Consider the following 20,235-nt stretch of genomic DNA (forward strand, 5'->3'; position numbering starts at 1 on the left):
AGTAAAGACATCTGCTATAAATAGCAAACAGAAGCGATATATACAGTCTAGAGAAATATATACACAACAATAGAAAGGCACACATTGGAGAGCAAAGTGCTTGGTTGAAGGTAGCGCAAAGAAAATACTTGGTCTGAATAGTCTGTCTGTGGTTGGCCTAAAACATGAGGCCAACCACAGACCATGGCTCAGATTGGTGAGATGGGTGGGCAGGGGTGGCAGAGGGCAGCCAATGGTTTTTTTGGACGGTGTTAATGACTCTCTGTGCAGTCTTCCTGTTCTCAGTTTCGGCCCCTGCGCACCAAACACCTGGGCAGTAGGAGCGCACGTTCTCCACTGAGGAGCCATAGAAGGCCAGCAGCAGCTTCTGGTTCTGGTTGTTTTTCCAGAGGACATGGGGGAAATGCAGCCACTGCTGGGTCTTCTTTACCAGTCGGTGTTGTGGGTACAGGTGGGATCAGCAAAGATGTGGGTGCCCAGAAACCTGAAGGTGGAGACAGATTCCACCCATCCTCCATTTATAATCGAAGGGGAATGGAGCTGTTTGTCGCTCCAAAAGTTCATTATAAGTTCTTTGATTTTAAGGACCTTCTGCCTCAGGTTGTTTTCGGAGCACCAGGAGGACAGGTTCTGTACACTGTCTCATCTCTATCAGAGATGGGCCCAACCACATTGGTGTCAAAAGCATACTTGACGATGACATTGGTTGGGTGGGTTGGTGTACAGTCATATGTTGGGACACATTCAAAGTTTTAGCAGTTTTCTGGACTGTCTGACCTTCAGTTCGTAAATTAATGATGGGCTGTTGTTTCTCTTTACTTAGCTGATTGGTTCGTGACATGATATGAATTCTAACAGTTGTCAACTATGGCTGTCAGCTGTGTACCAACCTGACTTCTGCACAACACAACTGATGTTGTTAAGAAGGAAAGAAATGCCACAAATGAACCCTGACAGGCACACCTGTGAGGGGAAACCATGTCAGGTGACTACATCATGAAGCTCACTGAGAGCAGGGTTTGCAGCTCTGTCAACAAAGCAAACAGTGGCTACTTTGAGGAATCTAAAATATATTTACAGTGGGGCAAAAAAGTATTTAGTCAGCCACCGATTGTGCAAGTTCCCCCACCTAACATGATGACAGAGGTCAGTAATTTGCACCAGAGGTACACTTCAACTGTGAGAGACAGAATGTGAAAAAAAAATCCATGAATCCACATGGTAGGATTTGTAAAGAATTTATTCGTAAATCAGGGTGGAAAATAAGTATTTGGTCAATAACAAAAATACAACTCAATACTTTGTAACATAACCTTTGTTGGCAATAACAGAGGTCAAACGTTTACTATAGGTCTTTACCAGGTTTGCACACACAGTAGCTGGTATTTTGGCCCATTCCTCCATGCAGATCTTCTCGAGAGCAGTGATGTTTTGGGGCTGTCGCCGAGCAACACGGACTTTCAACCCCCGCCACAGATTTTCTATGGGGTTGAGGTCTGGAGACTGGCTAGGCCACTCCAGGACTTTCAAATGCTTCTTACGGAGCCACTCCTTTGTTGCCCGGGCGGTGTGTTTTGGATCATTGTCATGTTGGAAGACCCAGCCTCGTTTCATCTTCAAAGTTCTCACTGATGGAAGGAGGTTTTGGCTCAAAATCTCACGATACATGGCCCCATTCATTCTGTCCTTAACACGGATCAGTCGTCCTGTCCCCTTGGCAGAAAAACAGCCCCATAGCATGATGTTTCCACCCCCATGCTTCACAGTAGGTATGGTGTTCTTGGGATGCAACTCAGTATTCTTCTTCCTCCAAACACGACGAGTTGAGTTTATACCAAAAAGTTCTACTTTGGTTTCATCTGACCACATGACATTCTCCCAATCCTCTGCTGTATCATCCATGTGCTCTCTGGCAAACTTCAGACGGGCCTGGACATGCACTGGCTTCAGCAGCGGAACACGTCTGGCACTGCGGGATTTGATTCCCTGCCGTTGTAGTGTGTTACTGATGGTGACCTTTGTTACTTTGGTCCCAGCTCTCTGCAGGTCATTCACCAGGTCCCCCTGTGTGGTTCTGGGATCTTTGCTCACCGTTCTCATCATCATTTTGACCCCACGGGATGAGATCTTGCGTGGAGCCCCAGATCGAGGGAGATTATCAGTGGTCTTGTATGTCTTCCATTTTCTGATGATTGCTCCCACAGTTGATTTTTTCACACCAAGCTGCTTGCCTATTGTAGATTCACTCTTCCCAGTCTGGTGCAAGTCTACAATACTTTTCCTGGTGTCCTTCGAAAGCTCTTTGGTCTTGGCCATGGCGGAGTTTGGAGTCTGACTGTTTGAGGCTGTGGACAGGTGTCTTTTATACAGATGATGAGTTCAAACAGGTGCCATTCATACAGGTAACGAGTGGGGGACAGAAAAGCTTCTTACAGAAGACGTTACAGGTCTGTGAGAGCCAGAGATTTTCCTTGTTTGAGGTGACCAAATACTTATTTTCCACCCTGATTTACGAATAAATTCTTTACAAATCCTACCATGTGGATTCATGGATTTTTTTTTCACATTCTGTCTCTCACAGTTGAAGTGTACCTCTGGTGCAAATTACTGACCTCTGTCATCATTTTAAGTGGGGGAACTTGCACAATCGGTGGCTGACTAAATACTTTTTTGCCCCACTGTAGAGTTATTTATCCATCTTTTCTTTGATACATAATTCCATAAACTTGCTTCATATATTTGATGTCTTCAGTTTGTATCTACAATGTAGAAAGTAGAAGCAAATAAAGAAAAACCATGAAATGAGAAGGTCTGTCCACACTTTAACATGTAGTGTGTGTTAGCCCTGCTGATGGACTGGCAGCCTGTCCAGGGTGCACCCTGCCTGTCGTCCTATGGTAGCTGGAATAGGCTCCAGCCTGGGTGGATGGTATTACAACATAATACAAATGATACTAAACAGCAGAAACTAAAAGTCTGTTTTTACAACACTTTTATGTTGCCACTTTGATTGGTTGATTGATTGGTAATTTATTTCAAACATGTAAGCAATATACAGGTACATTTAGAAAAGAAAATAAGAGAGAAAAAAATACTATACAAAAACATCAATGCATTTCAATATAGCTGCCGTTCTGATTAATTTACATGTTGAAAGGGAGTGGGAAGAAGTAAACACTTATTTAATCCCACCCCTTTGCCATAAATTATCAGATAATATTTAATCAGCTTCCTTACTGATATAATTTGTAATAAAAATAGTGAACAGATTTCTGATATACCATATACTATAATATCACATCATGATTTTTTTTTAAAATAGAGACATTCACTTAATTTCAATATTTTACTTTTCTTTATAGTTCGAGAAGATCATATTTTTATAACTCTTTTTGAACGGTTTTATGTTTGGACGTCGCTTTAATAGTGTGAATGCCTCAAGGCATTCACACTATTGAGTTCCTGTTTCTCTTTAAACTTTATTCTTCTACCTTATTCTATTTGCTCTGACCTTTGCTGGTTAACTACTCCCTCAGATTTTCACCATTCAAATTTTAAACTGTTCTGCTCTTTCTGCTAATGCCTGGTGCTCATAGCTTTTATACTTTTTCAGATATTAAGCATTTATTGCATTTTTTGGCCCATTTTGCTGAATGGGACCACATTATCAGTGTGATCACCAGTTTTGCTTGCCGGGCTGAGCCATGTTTTAGCTCAGTGAGATGAGCAGCCGTTCTCAGACCAGGAGGCCTGGGTTAAAATCCGCTTAGGACAAAAAAAAATTCAGTTAACAGCACAAACTTCAGCTTCTTTACCCCTTTTCAGCAGAAATTCTTCTGATTCACCTGTTTTCAGCGCAAAGTTCTGCTTCTTAGCCTCTTTTCAGCATAAATTGTGCTGATTCACCTCTTTTCAGCAGAATTCCAACTTTTCCACCTCTTTTCAGCACAAAGCTCAGCCTCTTCAACTCTATTCTGCACAAATTTCAGTTTCTTCACCTCCTTTCAGCACAAAGTTCTGCTTCTTCACCTCTTTTCAGCAAATTTCAACTTCTGCTCCACAGTGCACATTTTTCTCTCATAATATCTTTGTTTGGCACCAGAACTGGTTTGGCTCAGTGGGATGAGCAGCTGCCGTGAGACCCGGTGGCAAAGGTTTGAATCCTATGTGTGACGGTTTCCACACATCTTCCCAGCTTGCCTCCACTCTGCTTTCTTGACACTCTTCAGTTTACCCTTTCACATACAGCCATCTTCAGCAAGCACTTCTGCTTCTACACCTCTTTTAAGCAGATAATTCTGCGTTTTCAGTTGTTTTCAGCAGATTCCAATACGAGGCATTCACACTGTATTTTCGCAGGAAATGCAACTTTTTCTCGTTCCATATTCAGACTGTTCCAGTTTCACTCCATGAACAGAAACACACAGACCTTCCCTGTTTTGAAGTTATAAAAACCCCTTATATTATAACTTCCTTCTTTCAAACAAAAAGCATACTCTGAATATCACCTGGCAGTTCTTTATTTTTTGCTTTTCACTAGATCGTCAATTTTCAATATTTCAGACTGCAAAAATAGTGAGTTTGTATGTTCCTGTAACCTGCACTGTGGATGATTCGAATTGCTTTTTTTTTTGAAGAGTAAAAAGTGAATGTAATGTGGTTTTATAGTTTTTGCCCCAGACCTCTGCACAATAGCTTAAGTATGGTGAAACCAGTGAACAGTATAGAATATGAAGTGATGTTTGTCTAATAGCTGTTTTGCCTTGTTTAGTATTGCAATGCTTTGTGATACTTTGGAATGAATATATCTTACGTGAGCTCTCAGTTAAGTTTTTCATCTGTTATTACCCCCAGAAATTTATTTTCACTGACTCTTTCAATATCAACACCATTTATTTGAATCTTTGCATTTGTATTTAAATGACTATTTCCAAATAACATAAGTTTAGATTTATTCAAATTTAATGATAACTTGTTTTTATCAAGCCAGAACTTCAATTGACTTATTTCATTAGTCATATCCTCCAATAAATGCTCCAATACTGAAATTATCTATAAATGCCAACCATAATGCACCAAAAATCCCCAAAACTTTAAGAAATGAGCTGTAAACATCTTGATAGTTTTCTATTTTACTCTGTAGCCATTATATACACTTAGCAAACAAGTACTAAATTATTCTAGAATAAAACTAGAACTAGGCTTGCTCCTGTAACCTAAACCAGTCAATGTCTTCAAAGTATACTGAGTCTACTGACTCTGTGCCTTCTTTACTTTGTTGTCAGTCATTTTTACCAGTAAAAAGACAATTTTGCATTTTTTGCACTTTGGTTATGTTATCATCTGTGAAGAAGCAAACTTATAACAAAAATCTGCATTGTAGTCCAGATCACAATATTAGGAATTAGAACTTCGTTCTTTCCTTTTGTTGTATAAAACAAAAACACCAGGGAAACAACTAGTTCATTTTATTGTAATTATTCTCATTTAGTCATATATCTTTTATAAATAATCTGTGCAGATGACGACGACGATGAAGACGGTACTTATCACAAGGGCTCTGTGTGCGCATATTGTGAATTCTGTGAGGTATGTATGAGATTGACTTTGAGAAATGATGTTCTGTCATTACAGGATCAAAGTCAAATCCTTACTAAAACAAACATCACGATGTACAGTTATGGACCCAAATATCTAAACATTAAAACTGGTGGATTGTTCCTTCCTTACTGACGTGAGAGCACTGCTTGCTATTTCATGATTTGCTTTCTAGTCTTTTTAAAATAAAATGGGCTTTCTTCCAGCACTGTGACAGCTGTGATAAATGTCCTTGTGAGGAGGGAGACACCTCCGAGCACTGTGACGACTGCAAGGTGAGAAAGTACACAACATCTGACCTCCTTCTCAATTTAAAGCAATTCTGCCTTTGATGCACAATAAATAACAACTATGGTAATGTAACACGATGACAATAAATCCAGGAACTAAGAACTGCAGAGCACAGAAAAGTAGGGAGTTTTTGACAACAGTGGTTCATTTTCTAGTAATATAATGGATGGTGATATTGGTCTGTTGTATTTTTGAGGCAAGGGGGGAGCCAAGACTGTATAGTTTGAGGTGACGTTTGGAGCAAGCAACAAGTGGGGCTGACACTGATACAGGGGAAGCTAGCAAACAGGAAACGCACCAAAGGAGTCCAACAAAAAGCAATCCGGTTGTTCAGTGATGACGCGACGAATCCTACTTCCGGGTCTAAAGTAGTCTGCGTTTAATATGGCTTTTGTGTTGTTAACATGTTTAATGTTATTTATTTTCTTCTATTTGATCTCAAAAAGCTCCTAAAACAGTCAGTGATCACTGTTGACCTCCCTCGGCTTTTATTACCGCTAATCATTTATTTAAGCTCAGTTTTTAAAACCTTACGATGTAACTACAGCCCAGCCCATGCAGCAGTATATGAATGACTAACCTCGTATTGTGGATGGATTATCTCAGTTGTTCTCCTGGCTGAAGTTTGGTCCTTTTACAGCATCCTGCCATGCGATTACATTTGTTCCTGACCACCGAGAACACTCACATTAACTTTTATCGAGTGGAAAAAAAGTTAGCTTGTTTATATTATGCTAACATAGCTGTGTCGCTAGCGGTCACGTAGCACAACATTATATACCAGCTAGCCCAACTTCAGCAACCCTACAAACGTCACTGCTGTTTAGTTTTCTGTCTTCATTTATGCTGGAAGTGATAACAGAGCTGTACGTTTTAATTTGTTTCCAAAACCCCGCAGTCAGGACATGCTATATTGTATTTAGATAGAAGCTAGCGAGCTAACTCCCTGCTAACTTCTAACTCCGTTAAATGTCATAAATTCCGTTTTCATGGATGCCTGGATGTTAAACTCAATTGTTACACCTGGTAGAGCAGAACGCTGATCATTTTATTAAAGATGAAAGACTTTAGACAGTTTTTCAACTCTCAGTAATGCCACAGTGATCGTTTGATATATGGACCTGCAGCGGAGTTTAGACCCAGACACGGCTAGTGACGTCAGACTGAACAACCGGATAGGTGTGTTTTGATTTAAGGCATTTTGCTGCCATGGTTTGGGTCTACCTTTACCATTAGAGGGATGGGTTACTACCAGAGAGTAGCCAAAAATTGTACTCAAGTAACAGTAGCACTACCTCAACATAGTTTTACTCAAGTAACAGTAAAAACTAGCCGTCCAAGAAATTATTCAAGCAAGAGTTAAAAGGTATTGAGTAAAAAGGGTACTTGGGTACTGAGTAACTGATCATAACATCTGATTTAATGTTTAAAAATGAGATCATCAGACAGGCAGAAATATAAAGTGAAAGAATGAAAAGGAAAAAAATACTACATATAAACAACATGACTACAAAAAAATCTAAGCAGAATAAACTCTTTTCCAATCAATTACCTTTCAGTATAAAACACACACACACACACACACACACACACACACACACACACACATATATATATATATATATATATATATATATATATATATATATATATATATATATATATATATATACAGTGCAAAAGTGCATTGAAGCAGTTCTGCTTTTCCATAGTCGTCCCATCTTCCTGACTTTATACTGTCACTTTATAATGTCACTCACCACTCTGCTACTGTTCAGAACCCCCCACCCCCGTACCATTTCATGCCAGGACAAATTTTGAATTCATTAATTTGTTTCTTTTTGTTCATAGATGTGCAGTTTCTGCAATGTTTGTCCTGTTTGCCAAACCGTTTGTAAGCCTGGTGAGTAAATTCTCTGTCACCACTGTGAATATATGAATATATATGGAACGACATTTCAAAAGGAAAGTTTCTTTGTTTCAGTTTATCTGGTCATCACTCCTAAATTACAGGAAGCTTAGAGTTTGGCACTTTATATATAGTCATGTCCTATCTTTGAGCCACAGTTTTGGGGAATCATTAAATTTTCCTTTTGATATGCTCAAGTCATATTTTAGTCTTTTCAGTTCCTTCAGTCTGGTCCCTGTGTTTCTTTATGTCTTCTTTGTTTCCTTGAAGTCTGTCATGTCTCCATATTTTTTCTTCTGTCCATGTCAGCTTTGTATGTCTCACATTACTTCTGGTTTCATTTTGATAAACCCGTGTCTTGTCTGTGTTATGTTCAGTTTGCGGTCTTATTAATCCTGATTTGTCCTTGCTGTGTTCCCAGCTGTCTCCACTTCCCTAATCCCCCCCCCCCCCCCCCCCCCCCCCCCCCCCCCCCGTGCATTTATTAATGTGAACGTTAAGATCCAAATCTTGATTTATTAAACATTAAATAATTGATGTTTTCATTATTGTTTTCTGTACTGTCCCCTGTTGTCCACTCTTGTTGTCTCTGTTCTAATATGATGTGATCACTGGTTTTTGTCCTTGTCTCTATATCTGTAAATAGTGTCTCTGTATGTTGTTATTAACTTGTGTGTAAATCAACCTGCCACAGGGTCTACAGATGTGTGTGTGTGTGTGTGTGTGTGTGTGTGTGTGTGTGTGTGTGTGTGTGTGTGTGTGTGTGTGTGTGTGTCAGAGGGGTGTTTACATCCTGCCACCAATCAAAAACTGTCTGCTTAGAATTTGTGGACTCATGCTGAGCTTGCTTGAGGTCATTTTTTGTTGTACTGCATTACTTTCAGTACTTCTTCATTTTGATGATCTTCAGTACCAACTTTTGCTTTTTTTATTTTGGAAAAGGAAATTTTAGCAAATGAAGCTCAGTCTAAGTAATTTTTTGGCTTTATTTATCACATTTTTCAGTTTTTGGTACTCTATATTTTGGTAATCTTATGCAGTTAAGCCATTCAGCAAATTCAACTTTAAGTATTTCTAATAGTTTCAAGCATTTCAGGTAAAATTTCCAAATTTTCAGCATTCATATTATAGATTGCAGCTTGTCCAAAATGCTCCGGCACGCCTTTTGACTGAAACCAGAAGGTTTGCCTCTGTCACCCCTGTCCTTGCTGATTTGCAATCAAATACTATATTGAATTTAAAATATTGCTGCTTACCTTTAAAATTATAAACAATACAGCGCCTAGCTATCTCGACGAAACTCCTTAGACCATATACCCCTGGGACAGCCCTCAGGTCATCAGCCCAATGACTTTTGGTACAGTCTAGATCTCGGCTTAAGTATAAAATACAGGCATTAACTAACCAGAAAAGCAAGGTTAAATAAGAGAGTTTTTAATAGTGATTTGAATGATTGGATGGATTCAGACGCGTGAATAGCAATGGGAAGGTTATTCCACAGCTGAGGCGCAACCAGGGCAAACGCATGGTCACCTCTGGTCTTAACTAACAATTTAACTTTGTATACATCTTCTACTTAATACCCATGTGTTTCTAGCAAGTTTGGTTTGATATTCACTTTTATTCTTGCGTAATTAGTGCCATTGACCTGTTGGCATATTCAGTGCTTTGTTAATGGTCTTATATTATTCATGTTTTAACCTGCTGTTTTATTGTGAAGCACTTTGGTGTACCGTTGGTATGGTATTGTATATTGCATATTTGCTGTGAAATGCTTTTTCTAGTTGTCTCTGTCTCTATCTCTAAACTCTGTTACATACTCAACATGGAATGATCCCCTTTGTCAGGGCGTGTAGCTTCTTCTTTAAGATACTCCAATTTGCGTGGCCATGCCCCTTATCTATAAAACAGCTGTTCAGACTTGAAATCATCGATCATTTGAGCTTCACTTTACTGTCAGGTGCAGTGTGTGTCTGTTACCTTTATGGTGGGGAGCCTGTCTGTTGGCAGCCTCCCAGGATTGCTGTCATTTCCTCTGTAGCTCTAGTTGGCTGTGATCACTTCTGGCATATTGCCTGTGGTTTCGCTGGTTTACATGTCCATTGGGTCCTTGCTGTGGCTGATGCTGTTAGCCCCGTGAGCGAGGGTTTCTCTGGTCTGCTAGGTGAGCCCAGTCTGTTTTTCACGATCGTGAGTTTCACACCGAGTGGCTTAGCATAACCCTTCTCACCAAGCATCCTTCACAATATAAACTAAAAGAAAATTGTATGAAAGACAGTCAGGGGAACATGAAGATCAGCAAAGAAAGATGAGCTATTTAGCTTAGCTTAGGAAAAAGCAGTATTTATCTCGCTGTTTCATCGTTACGGCTGCCTCATTCTCCCAGCAAGTATGGCAAGCCCTGTGTGCCATAACTGTGTGGGATGTGACATTTCTATGCCTCTGGATGATGGCATAACAGGTGCAATGTGATTGGGTACTAACATGCCTTGCTGGTGAGGGAAAAACCCCTAGTCCTGTATGGACTGACCTGTACTCACTTTTCTGGCACAAAATGTGCAGGCTCACCCCTTCTCGATATGCCTAAAGTTGGAAAAATGGATGCCTCACAGGCCAAAGGGGAGTGCCCAGACCCTTGGCAGGTGTCTTTCCCTTCCCCTGCTGCTAGGCTTGTCGAAGAGCCACCCTTTAGGAGCTCCTCACTGGCCCCAGCGATTGAATGTGATTAGCAGAGCATCCAGAGCTCTGCCCTTCCTGAGGACTCTGTGGCGCCTGCTTCCAGTTTTGAGGACACTGGACATTTGCGGCCTTCCCAGATGCAGGTGCCTGACATTAAGGACCTGATGAGCTAGTAGTTCGGCTCTTGGCTTTTGTAGACGTGGTGCGCACCCACATGGAAAGAAGGAGGATGAACAGCCAAGGCTCTGACATCCTCCAGCGACCCCCCTCTCCCTTGACCTATCCTGGAGCAAGGTCGGCCAGCCCCCTTCCAGCCTGTGCCTGGAGCGGTCTCACTAGGTAAAAGTTGTGGTCTCCACTGAGCTTTCCATTGGTGGAGGGACTCAACCAACTTAGACCAGGGTCACGCAGTAGGTCTGGTGACTCACCGTCAGCTGGTCTTCACGGACACTTTCCAAGTCAATTTGGGTAGGGTCCACTAAGGCTGTGCGGTAAATGGCTATTGAACCAGCCACTAGGCAACTTATCCTCACTGGAGCTGTACCATGTTATCATCAGGACAGACACAATGGTTGCAACAGCCTACATCAACAGGCCTAGGTTCTCCCCTCCTCTTCAGGATGGCTAACAGGTTGTGGCAGTGTGCTCATCCCCTGTTCCATTGAGTTTGCTTGGGTACATGCAGCAGGGCCATTGAACGTGGACATTAAGTTGATGGGGGCCCGAGCCCAGGAGAGTGGAGACTCCATCCACAGATGGTTGACCAGGTCTGGCATCACTTTGGAAGGGCAAACTTCTATCTTTTCGTCCAGGGAGTTGACGCAATGCCATTTTTTCTTCTCTCTCCAGAATGATGACCTGCCTCTGGGGTGGGACACCCGTGCACACCCTTGCCCCCAGACTCTATGCATTCCTTTCCATTCTCCCTCCTCCAGTTGGTCCTCCACTGAGTCCAGACCGAGGAGATGAGGCTGATCCTGGTGGCCCCTCTTGGTCCCACATGCCTTGGTTTTCAGCAATCCCTCTGCTACTGAATGGGACCCATGAGAGCTTCCCTTCCAAAGGGACCTCCTGTCTCAAATAAGCAGTATGCTTTTCCAGCCCTTCCTGGCAGGGCTCAGGGTGAGAACCTGGAAAGGCACCTTTCCTTAGGGTTGCCTGAACCTGTGATATGAAATTTGCAGGAATCTGTGCACCATCCACAAGGTCTGCCTATCCCTACCGCTGGTGACTTTTTGCTTCCTGATGTGCGGTCCAATAGTTGGACCACTACGAGGCTACATTTAAGACCATCCTGTAGTTCCTGCTTTCCCAACTGATCTGCAATTACCCAGCGAGGTATGGTAACAGCAATCAAGGTGGTTCACACTGGTTGCTCAGCACTCAGTGGGACTGACCTCTCCCTAATTTCCTGGTTTCTTAGGAGTGCCCAGCAACTTACATTTCGCAGGACTGGACCTCCAGTTCCTCCATGGGACATGGATGTGATCCTTGGTGCACTTCAGCATTGTCCCTTTGAGCTGCTCAAAGATGCTCATGTGAAATGGCATTTCCTTAAAATGGCCTTTTTGGTGGACATAACATCTGCCAGTCCACAGAGATTGCTACAGGTGGTTGCTTAAGAGGAAAGAGGTAATCCTGCAAGAAAAATGAAGAATTGCCATCCCTCAGCAGATTAGATCAAATTAGGTTTTCCGATTATGATCCAATGTGTTCCAGCATTTGTAATCCTGAGAGGAACATGTTTTTGGTTAACTCAAACTGCAGTAGAAAGTTACAATAGGTAACAGTTTTCCATCTGATCATATATGTTGACTTTGTCATTGGTTGTCTCCAGCTCACTAATGGTTCATCGTTTTTATTCAGGAGGATTTCTGGATGAAGTGACTGGATCGATCTACAAGTGAGTGCTGTTCACACTGACTTTAAGCCTGCTCAAGTTATTCTGAAATTCAGTCATTCACATCTCTATTTCTTTTTCCATAGGACTGTAGCTGACGTCTTTGATGAAGATGATGATGATGTCAACTAAATTTAACCATATGTTGCCACCATGTGGACAAACTAATATACCATACTTTCATTGGTTATGGTTATTTGGGGTTTTTTTCTTCAATAACACATTTGCTCCCCAATAACGTCAGAGAAATTTTTAAAATAATAATTTCACATGTTTATGTATTGTTGCTACCTGACAAGTCTGAATACTGAAATCATTATTTAAATAAAACAGACGGGACATTTTTATTGATTGACTGATTTTTAAATGCAGACTGTTTTGGGAAGCGCATCTGTAACTGGAAGGTTCGATCCCCGGGCTCTCTGTCCTGGTTGTTGTGTCCTTGGGCAAGACACTTCACCTACCGCCTACTGGTGTTGGCCAGAGGGGCCGATGGTGCAATATGGCAGGCTGGCTTCTGTCAGTCTGCCCCAGGGCAGCTGTGGCTACAACTGTAGCCTCCACTAGTGTGTGAATGTGAGAGTGAATGAATAGTGGCATTGTAAAGCGCTTTGAGGGCCTCGAAAAGCACTATATAAATCCAATCCATTATTATTATTATTATAAGTGAGCACTTGGCAACAGTTGGAACTTTTTAACAGGAAGAGACCTCTGGCAGCACCAGGCTTAATTAGAGGCAGACCAGGGGAAGAAGAGAAGAAGATGAGCACAGAGAGACCACAAACAGCAGATTTTTGTCAACTATATTACCTGACAAAACTTTCATTGGCAACAACTTAAGGATTAATTTGATTCTAGCTTTCACAAGCTTTTTTTTAATTCTACAACTATTCTTCAACCTCAAGTGAAAGACCAAAGAAGATATCAGGACAAGATGTTCACTGTGCTGAAATGGGATGAAGGAACATCAGCAAGCATGATGAGAACCTCACAAAACACCAGAGATTGAGAGTAGAGCTAGAGAAGGTGTGGAAATTAAGGGCAACAGTGGTCTCTGTGGGAACACTCAGAAGAGATATAGGTACAAAGTGACTCAAAAAATGCCATTTTATATGGTTAGAAATTTATAGCATTTTAACAGGCAACATGGTATGATTTATTGGTATTAACAATAAAAGTATTGACAATACAAGTAGTCAGTAACTACTGAGGATGATTGTGCTTTTTTTCATCTTTGCCTACGCCAGCTACCATAGGGAAGGACACAGGGTATACTTGGACAGGCCACCAGCACAGAAAGACAAAACAAGGCTGACACAGTGATCCGGACAACGATTCACACTCATATTTGCTCCTCCTTATTGACTAGGACCTTCATGATAATCACCACGCCACCTTACTGCCAACATTAACTTTTATTTCACTTTTTTTCACTTGTACTTTGTTGGAAAAAAGTTTTTTGTAAATTCTGCATTTGGCTGTAGTGAACGTTTAAATCCAGCAGATTTTGCTACTGGGTGACACACCAACAGCTGGTTCGAGCCAGCAGGGTTCACCTCCAAGCACAGTGAGTTACCTGCTGGAGCCTGAAACTGCAGCAAGGTGCAAAGCAGATCTAGTATGCCCAGTGTTGGGTAAGTTACTTTAAATTAGTAACTTAATTACATTACTAGTTACTTCCATCAAAAGTAACTCAGTTACTTCAAGTTACTCGTTACTTTCAAAGTAACTAGTTACTAGGGAAAGTAACTTTGGTTTTACTCAGAATTCTCTTGTTAATGTGTTGCTTCCATAACTTTGCCAGCCTTCTAGCTTGCTTACTTGCCACAGTGCACTGTGCCACCTACCAAAGGAAAAAATAATGTGCATATTTCCACGAGAGAAATCCCACGCCTGGACCGTCATTGACTGCTGCCATGATTCTAGCCTACGTCACAGCGTCATGTGCGCCTTTTACATCCAACACAAAAACTGCAGTCGTGGTGCTTTGATTGCACTCAGAACTCAGAAATTCTGCCTTCTGAATAGGAAGATGTAGGTAACACCAGACTGCAGATGAGCTGCATACAGGGCTGGACTGGGACAAAACCACCACATATCCAGCTTTACAGCTGTGGCTCCAGCAAACATCAGCTGATACTAGAAAGTAATATTAAATAAATTCTAACAACAGCTGATCAAACGTGCTGCTGTTGTTTAACGTGACATCTGCTGGTTTCATCTTTCTGGCGCAAAGCGGACGATAAATAAACAAGAGGGAAAAGCCGATCAGCTGATCATTGATCAGTTTCATGATTAAAGTAGCAACAGGAGAGGGAGGGGGGAGAATGAGAGAAGAAGAGGCAGCTGTGCAGCAAAGACAGAATAACTCCAGCTTTGTGTCTTTTTCATTGTAGCTGAAGTCCGGGACAAACTGTTCCTTTTCACGTCAACACAAAACGCATAATATTTTCTCTGAATACGAGACGATTTTGTTTTTTACAGGACGGTTGGCAACTCTAATAATTAACCGTATGAACAAAATAAAGTTCACTATCAGTAACATAGCACCACCCAGCTGTATAGAAACTCCGTCATGCTAGCTAGCACGCAGTACGAAAAAGTCAGCACAACAAAAATAAACTCCACCTAAACTTGGTTTATATCTGACCCAGAGAGACTGCAGGTCATAACTTCTTACCTGAAGTTCAGTTCACCTGACACTCGGACCAGCGCCCGCTTCGGGTCTCTCCTCCTGCCTCCCTTTTCCTTCATCCACCTGCTGGCCTCCACCACTTGCTAATGTTACTGAATCTGTGGAAGCTCCGCGATAGCCACCACACAAAGTAACGAGTAACGACCCTATCTAAATCCCAGTAACGACTAACGCGTTCCTGGTTTTGGCATAATAACTAGTTACCGTGCTCGTTACCACAATAATAACGTAGTTACTGTAACGCGTTACTTAATAACGCGTTAGTCCCAACACTGAGTATGCCTGATGGCTTCTGTGTGTGCGCATGGCTGTTATGCGTGCGGGTTGTTGAATTTACACGTTAGGAATTTAATTGCACCTGTGAAATGAAAAGATTTGCTCGGGATTATGTTTTTTTCTCGCAGGTCTGGAAGATCACTTCTGTGCCTGAACAGTAGGAGGGTCTGAAGGTTTTTAATACTGGCTAATGTCTTTGTGTTCTCAATGAGCATCAATAATAGACTAGAAAAATTTGCATTTCCTGTAGAAATGCTGTGTGGATGATGTAAAGCTGAAGCTGTCTGCTGAAACTAGCCGAAAAAGCTGAAAAGTTGCAAATATTCTAAAAACTTTGCCGAACTATAAGAACTTTGGAAAAATGTAATTACTTAGCAGAACTGCAATAACTTAGAGGAAACATAATACTTAGCAGAAAAATACAATAACATAGAAGAACTCAGCAGAAACATAACTTCTCAGAAATACAACAATTTAGGAGAGATACTATAAGAAAACAGAAATGCTATATTTAAATGGTAAATGGTAAATGGCCTGTATTTATATAGCGCTTTACTAGTCCCTAAGGACCCCAAAGCGCTTTACATATCCAGTCATCCACCCATTCACACACACATTCACACACTATTTAGCCAAAAACACTTAAACATTACAGAAATACTGTGATTTATGAAAAATACTACAACATAGCAGAGATACTGTGATTTAGCAGAGATACTGTGATGTACCACAAATACTGTGATGTACCACAAATACTGTAATTTAGCAGAAAAACTATGATTTGGCACAAATGCTGTGATTCAGCATATTATATATTAATATTATAACATAGCAGAGATACCATAATTTAGTAGAAATACTATGATATAGCTGAAATAATATGATTCTGTGATTTAGCAGAATAGTAATAACTTAAATAGAAATATTGGAAAAGCAAAATGACCAGCTGAAAAAAGCTGAACATGGTAAGGTTCCCTCAAAACTACTTGTTCACCTGTGAAAAATTGGCAGAAATACAAAAAAAAAAACAGGAAATAACAGCCAGCGGATACACACAATTACAAACATGGACACACATGGAAACACAAAGCCACAGAGAGACACACACAGGATCTATGCCAGTCAACCAGTCTGAACGTATTCAATTTTTATGCTAGAATGAGATGCTGCCAAAAAAGGGTCTCTCCCTCTCTCTCTCTCTCTCTCTCTCTCTCTCTCTCTCTCTCTCTCTCTCTTCTCACACACACACAGACACAACAATGATGGTGACATTTTCTGAAAGCCAGCAAAAATACCTGTGTTTTGATGTGGGGCTTGAGTGAAAATTGAGCGAGTAGCGAGAAGTTGTTTGGACATGAAGAGAAGATTCAGAAAGGGCCAGTATCCACTCTAAGCCAAGAGCATAGCAACCATAACAACATATGTATTTTCTGAAAAATCATAAAGATGAAACTGAAAACTTAAAGAGGGATAGGATTAAAATGGTAAACGATATGAAAAAGCTGAATCATACATGAATAGCCCAATAATTTGAGAACATTTTAAAGTTTGAATTGTTGCTCTACGTGGCAGTATGAGGAAGTAGTTAAGTTTCAAAAACAAGCAAGTTTTTGTAGAACTTTGGAAGTTTCCCATTCATTTCAATGGGACAAAAAATGCATAAAAAGCTTAATATGTTAAAAAGTATAATAGTACAAAATACCAAAAGTCATAGCCGGCATTAGCAGAAATAGCAGAATAGTTTAAAATTTGAACGGTAAAAATCAGACAAAAATTGTGGAAGTAGTTAAAGGCCAAAGAACATACGGAAGCGACAAGAATAAAGAAAGTAAGGATAAAGAATAAAGAGAAACAGGAACTCAACAGTGTAGATGCCTACAGCATCCACACAATAATGTTGTTTTTTTAGCTGCAACTTTAGTCCTTAATTTTTTTCTGTTGGCATCAAACACTTTTAAAACATTTTTTTTTATCTTGTAAGCATTAATATTCTAAGAAATCTCCTAAAACAGGACACGTAGACTTTACTTACTGACCAATAAAGTACGGTGTCCACAATAATAATACAACCCGCTTCGAGCCCATGTGCCAATGATAGTATTTGGGTCACTTACATTGTTTGTGGTCCTTCCTTTGAGTGTGATATTACACCAACTTGAATCTATCTCTCCCAGAGTAAACTTAACTGTGTTTTTTGAAAACTTAAAGCACGTGTAATTATTTGGTTTGGATATAAATGGTCCTACTTGTGTACGCTTATCTATTGGTGGAAATAAGCTCGAAAGTATGGTGCAATTGCCGGTGCTCACTGCTTCTCTAGTTAGCCTCATCATGCAGTTGAAACCCCACTCGTCCTCTGGATACAGTGGCGCGGGTTCGGTGAACAGACAAGGTCTAGCCGTGGCACAGGCGACACAATCAGACACGTGCTGTTCCCTAGCATTTTGGGCCACCCAATCCAGCCAGAGGTTACTGTCACTGAATCCGGTGGCGCGTTCAATTAAATCTTGCGGTTTCATTTGCGTGTAGTCAACCACCACTACTTTCCCTTTTATCAGAGATGTACTGACATTGTTTGGTGGCTGTGGTGTTGGTTTAGTTTTATTAATGAAATTGACCTTTATTAACCCCTTTGGATCTGTCCCTGAAACTTCGACACCTAGGACCAGATATAGAGGTGTCTCACGTTACCAACCCCCAATGGACAGGGTCAGCGGGTTCTGTGTTGGGCTAAAATCCCTCTGAAGTGCTAGATCTCCCCACCCTTGTTTAGACGGCTTCCAGCTTGCTCCTGTATACCCCCTTACCTGATTCCAATTCCGACACCAGCTGTCAAAAGGTCGATTTCCCCTTTGCCGCGAACATAAGAGACATTGACAAGCCTAACCCGAGCCCTGTGGTTTTCCACTCTTGACCTAGCCAGTGGCTACTGACAGGTCCAGATGGACCCGAGAGACAGGGAGAAGACTGCTTTTACTACCCCGATGGGGTTATTTGAGTTCCAGAGGATGCTGTTTGGTTTTTGCAACACACCCGCTACATTTCAACAACTGATGCAGCATTGTCTGAGAGGACAGATTGCTGAGTCATTATTGGTGTATTTGGATAAGATATGTCTGTGAAGGTTCTCAGTCATCCAGGTCATCGTAGTCAAAGGAGCTTGCAAAGAAAAGCGTCTGGACTTCTTTAAGTTGCTTGAAGACGTTTCACCTCTCATCCGAGAAGCTTCTTCAGTTCTAAGGTCAAATGGTGGAGAGTCCCAGATATAAACCTAGTGGGAGTTTCCCCCCACAGAGGGATAAAAGGACCCCCTGATGATCCTCTAATCGCCTGAGCCAAGGTGTGAAACTGGGTGTGGGTCCCAATCAGCCAGAGTTTCGGGTGTGTTCATTGTGAAACCTGGCCCCACCTTATCATGTGAATTCCTGAGGTCAGATGGCCCAGGATGTGAGTGGGCGTTAAGGCGTCTGGGAAGGGATCTCAAAACTGGATTATAGATGGCAGAGAGTTGGTGTCGTAAGCCCCGCCTCTGTTCAAAGATGGTCGCTCACAGTGGACATAGATGGCTTCTTTCACTCCTCTTTCAAACCATCTGTCCTCTCTGTCCAAAATGTGAACATTGGCATCCTCGAAAGAGTGACCTTTGACCTTTAGATGCAGATGTTGTTCCTAGAGTATTTAAAAGTAGAATGGGAGGGAGAGCCTTCAGTTTTCAGGCCCCTCTTCTGTGGAACCAGCTTCCAGTTTGGATTCGGGAGACAGACACTATCTCTACTTTTAAGATTAGGCTTAAAACTTTCCTTTTTTCTAAAGCATATAGTTAGGGCTGGACCAGGTGACCCTGAATCCTCCCTTTGTTATGCTGCAATAGATGTAGGCTGCCGGGGGATTCCCATGATGCATTGAGTTTTTCCTTTCCAGTCACCTTTCTCACTCACTATGTATTAATAGACCTCTCTGCATTGAATCATATCTGTTATTAACCTCTGTCTCTCTTCCACAGCATGTCTTTATCCTGTCTTCCTTCTCTCACCCCAACCGGTCGCAGCAGATGGCCCCGCCCCTCCCTGAGCCTGGTTCTGCCGGAGGTTTCTTCCTGTTAAAAGGGAGTTTTTCCTTCCCACTGTCGCCAAAGTGCTTGCTCATAGGGGGTCATATGATTGTTGGGTTTTTCTCTGTATCTATGAAGCGCCTTGAGGCGACTTTTGTTGTGATTTGGCGCTATATAAATAAAATTGAATTGAATTGAATTGAATTGAATAGATGGACTGCTGAGTCTTGTCCTGTGGAGGTGGCTCTTCTGTGTTGTGCCATACGCTTGTGAAGTGGTTGTTTGGTCTCTCCAATGTAGAGGTCTGAGCATTCCTTGCTGCACTGTACAGCATACACCACATTGTTAAGTCTGTGTTTTGGCGTTTTGTCTTTCGGGTGAACCAGTTTTTGTCTGAGCGTGTTGCTGGGTCTGAAATACACTGGGATGTCATGCTTGGAGAAAACTCTCCTGAGTTTCTCTGATACACCAGCTACATAGGGGATGACAATGTTGTTGCGTCTGTCCTTCTTATCCTCCCTCGCTGGTGTCTGGTCTTCTTTTCTGTGCCTCTTTGCTGACTTTAAGAACGCCCATTTAGGATAGCCGCACGTTTTGAGTGCTTCCTTTACATGTGTGTGTTCCTTCTTTTTCCTTCAGGCTTAGAGGGAACATGTTCTGCCCGGTGGTGTAGGGTCCTAATTACTCCAAGTTTGTGTTCCAGAGGGTGATGGGAGTCAAAGAGGAGGTACTGGTCCGTGTGTGTGGGCTTCCGGTAAACTTCGATGTTGAGGTTGCCGTTCTCTTCAATGTGCACAGCGCAGTCCAGGAAAGGCAAACAGTCGTCCTTTGTGTCT

At 41.6% G+C, this 20,235-nt stretch overlaps 1 protein-coding gene across 1 annotated transcript in view; it reads left to right on the plus strand.

The window, feature by feature from the left end:
- LOC309704985 (uncharacterized protein) overlaps window positions 1-12,724 on the plus strand; it is a 16,562-nt gene extending 3,838 nt beyond the window's left edge. The window contains exons 2-6 of the mRNA XM_082530570.1: window positions 5,522-5,589; window positions 5,805-5,873; window positions 7,741-7,792; window positions 12,344-12,380; window positions 12,464-12,724. Coding sequence (XP_082386696.1) covers window positions 5,522-5,589; window positions 5,805-5,873; window positions 7,741-7,792; window positions 12,344-12,380; window positions 12,464-12,509 — 272 coding nt within the window. The 3' untranslated portion in view covers window positions 12,510-12,724. The remainder of the gene's footprint in view (window positions 1-5,521; window positions 5,590-5,804; window positions 5,874-7,740; window positions 7,793-12,343; window positions 12,381-12,463) is intronic.
- The last annotated feature ends 7,511 nt before the right edge of the window (window positions 12,725-20,235 follow it).

The sequence above is a fragment of the Aulonocara stuartgranti genome, assembly GCF_965226115.1.
Source record: "Aulonocara stuartgranti genome assembly, chromosome: 4".
Taxonomy (NCBI): domain Eukaryota; kingdom Metazoa; phylum Chordata; class Actinopteri; order Cichliformes; family Cichlidae; genus Aulonocara; species Aulonocara stuartgranti.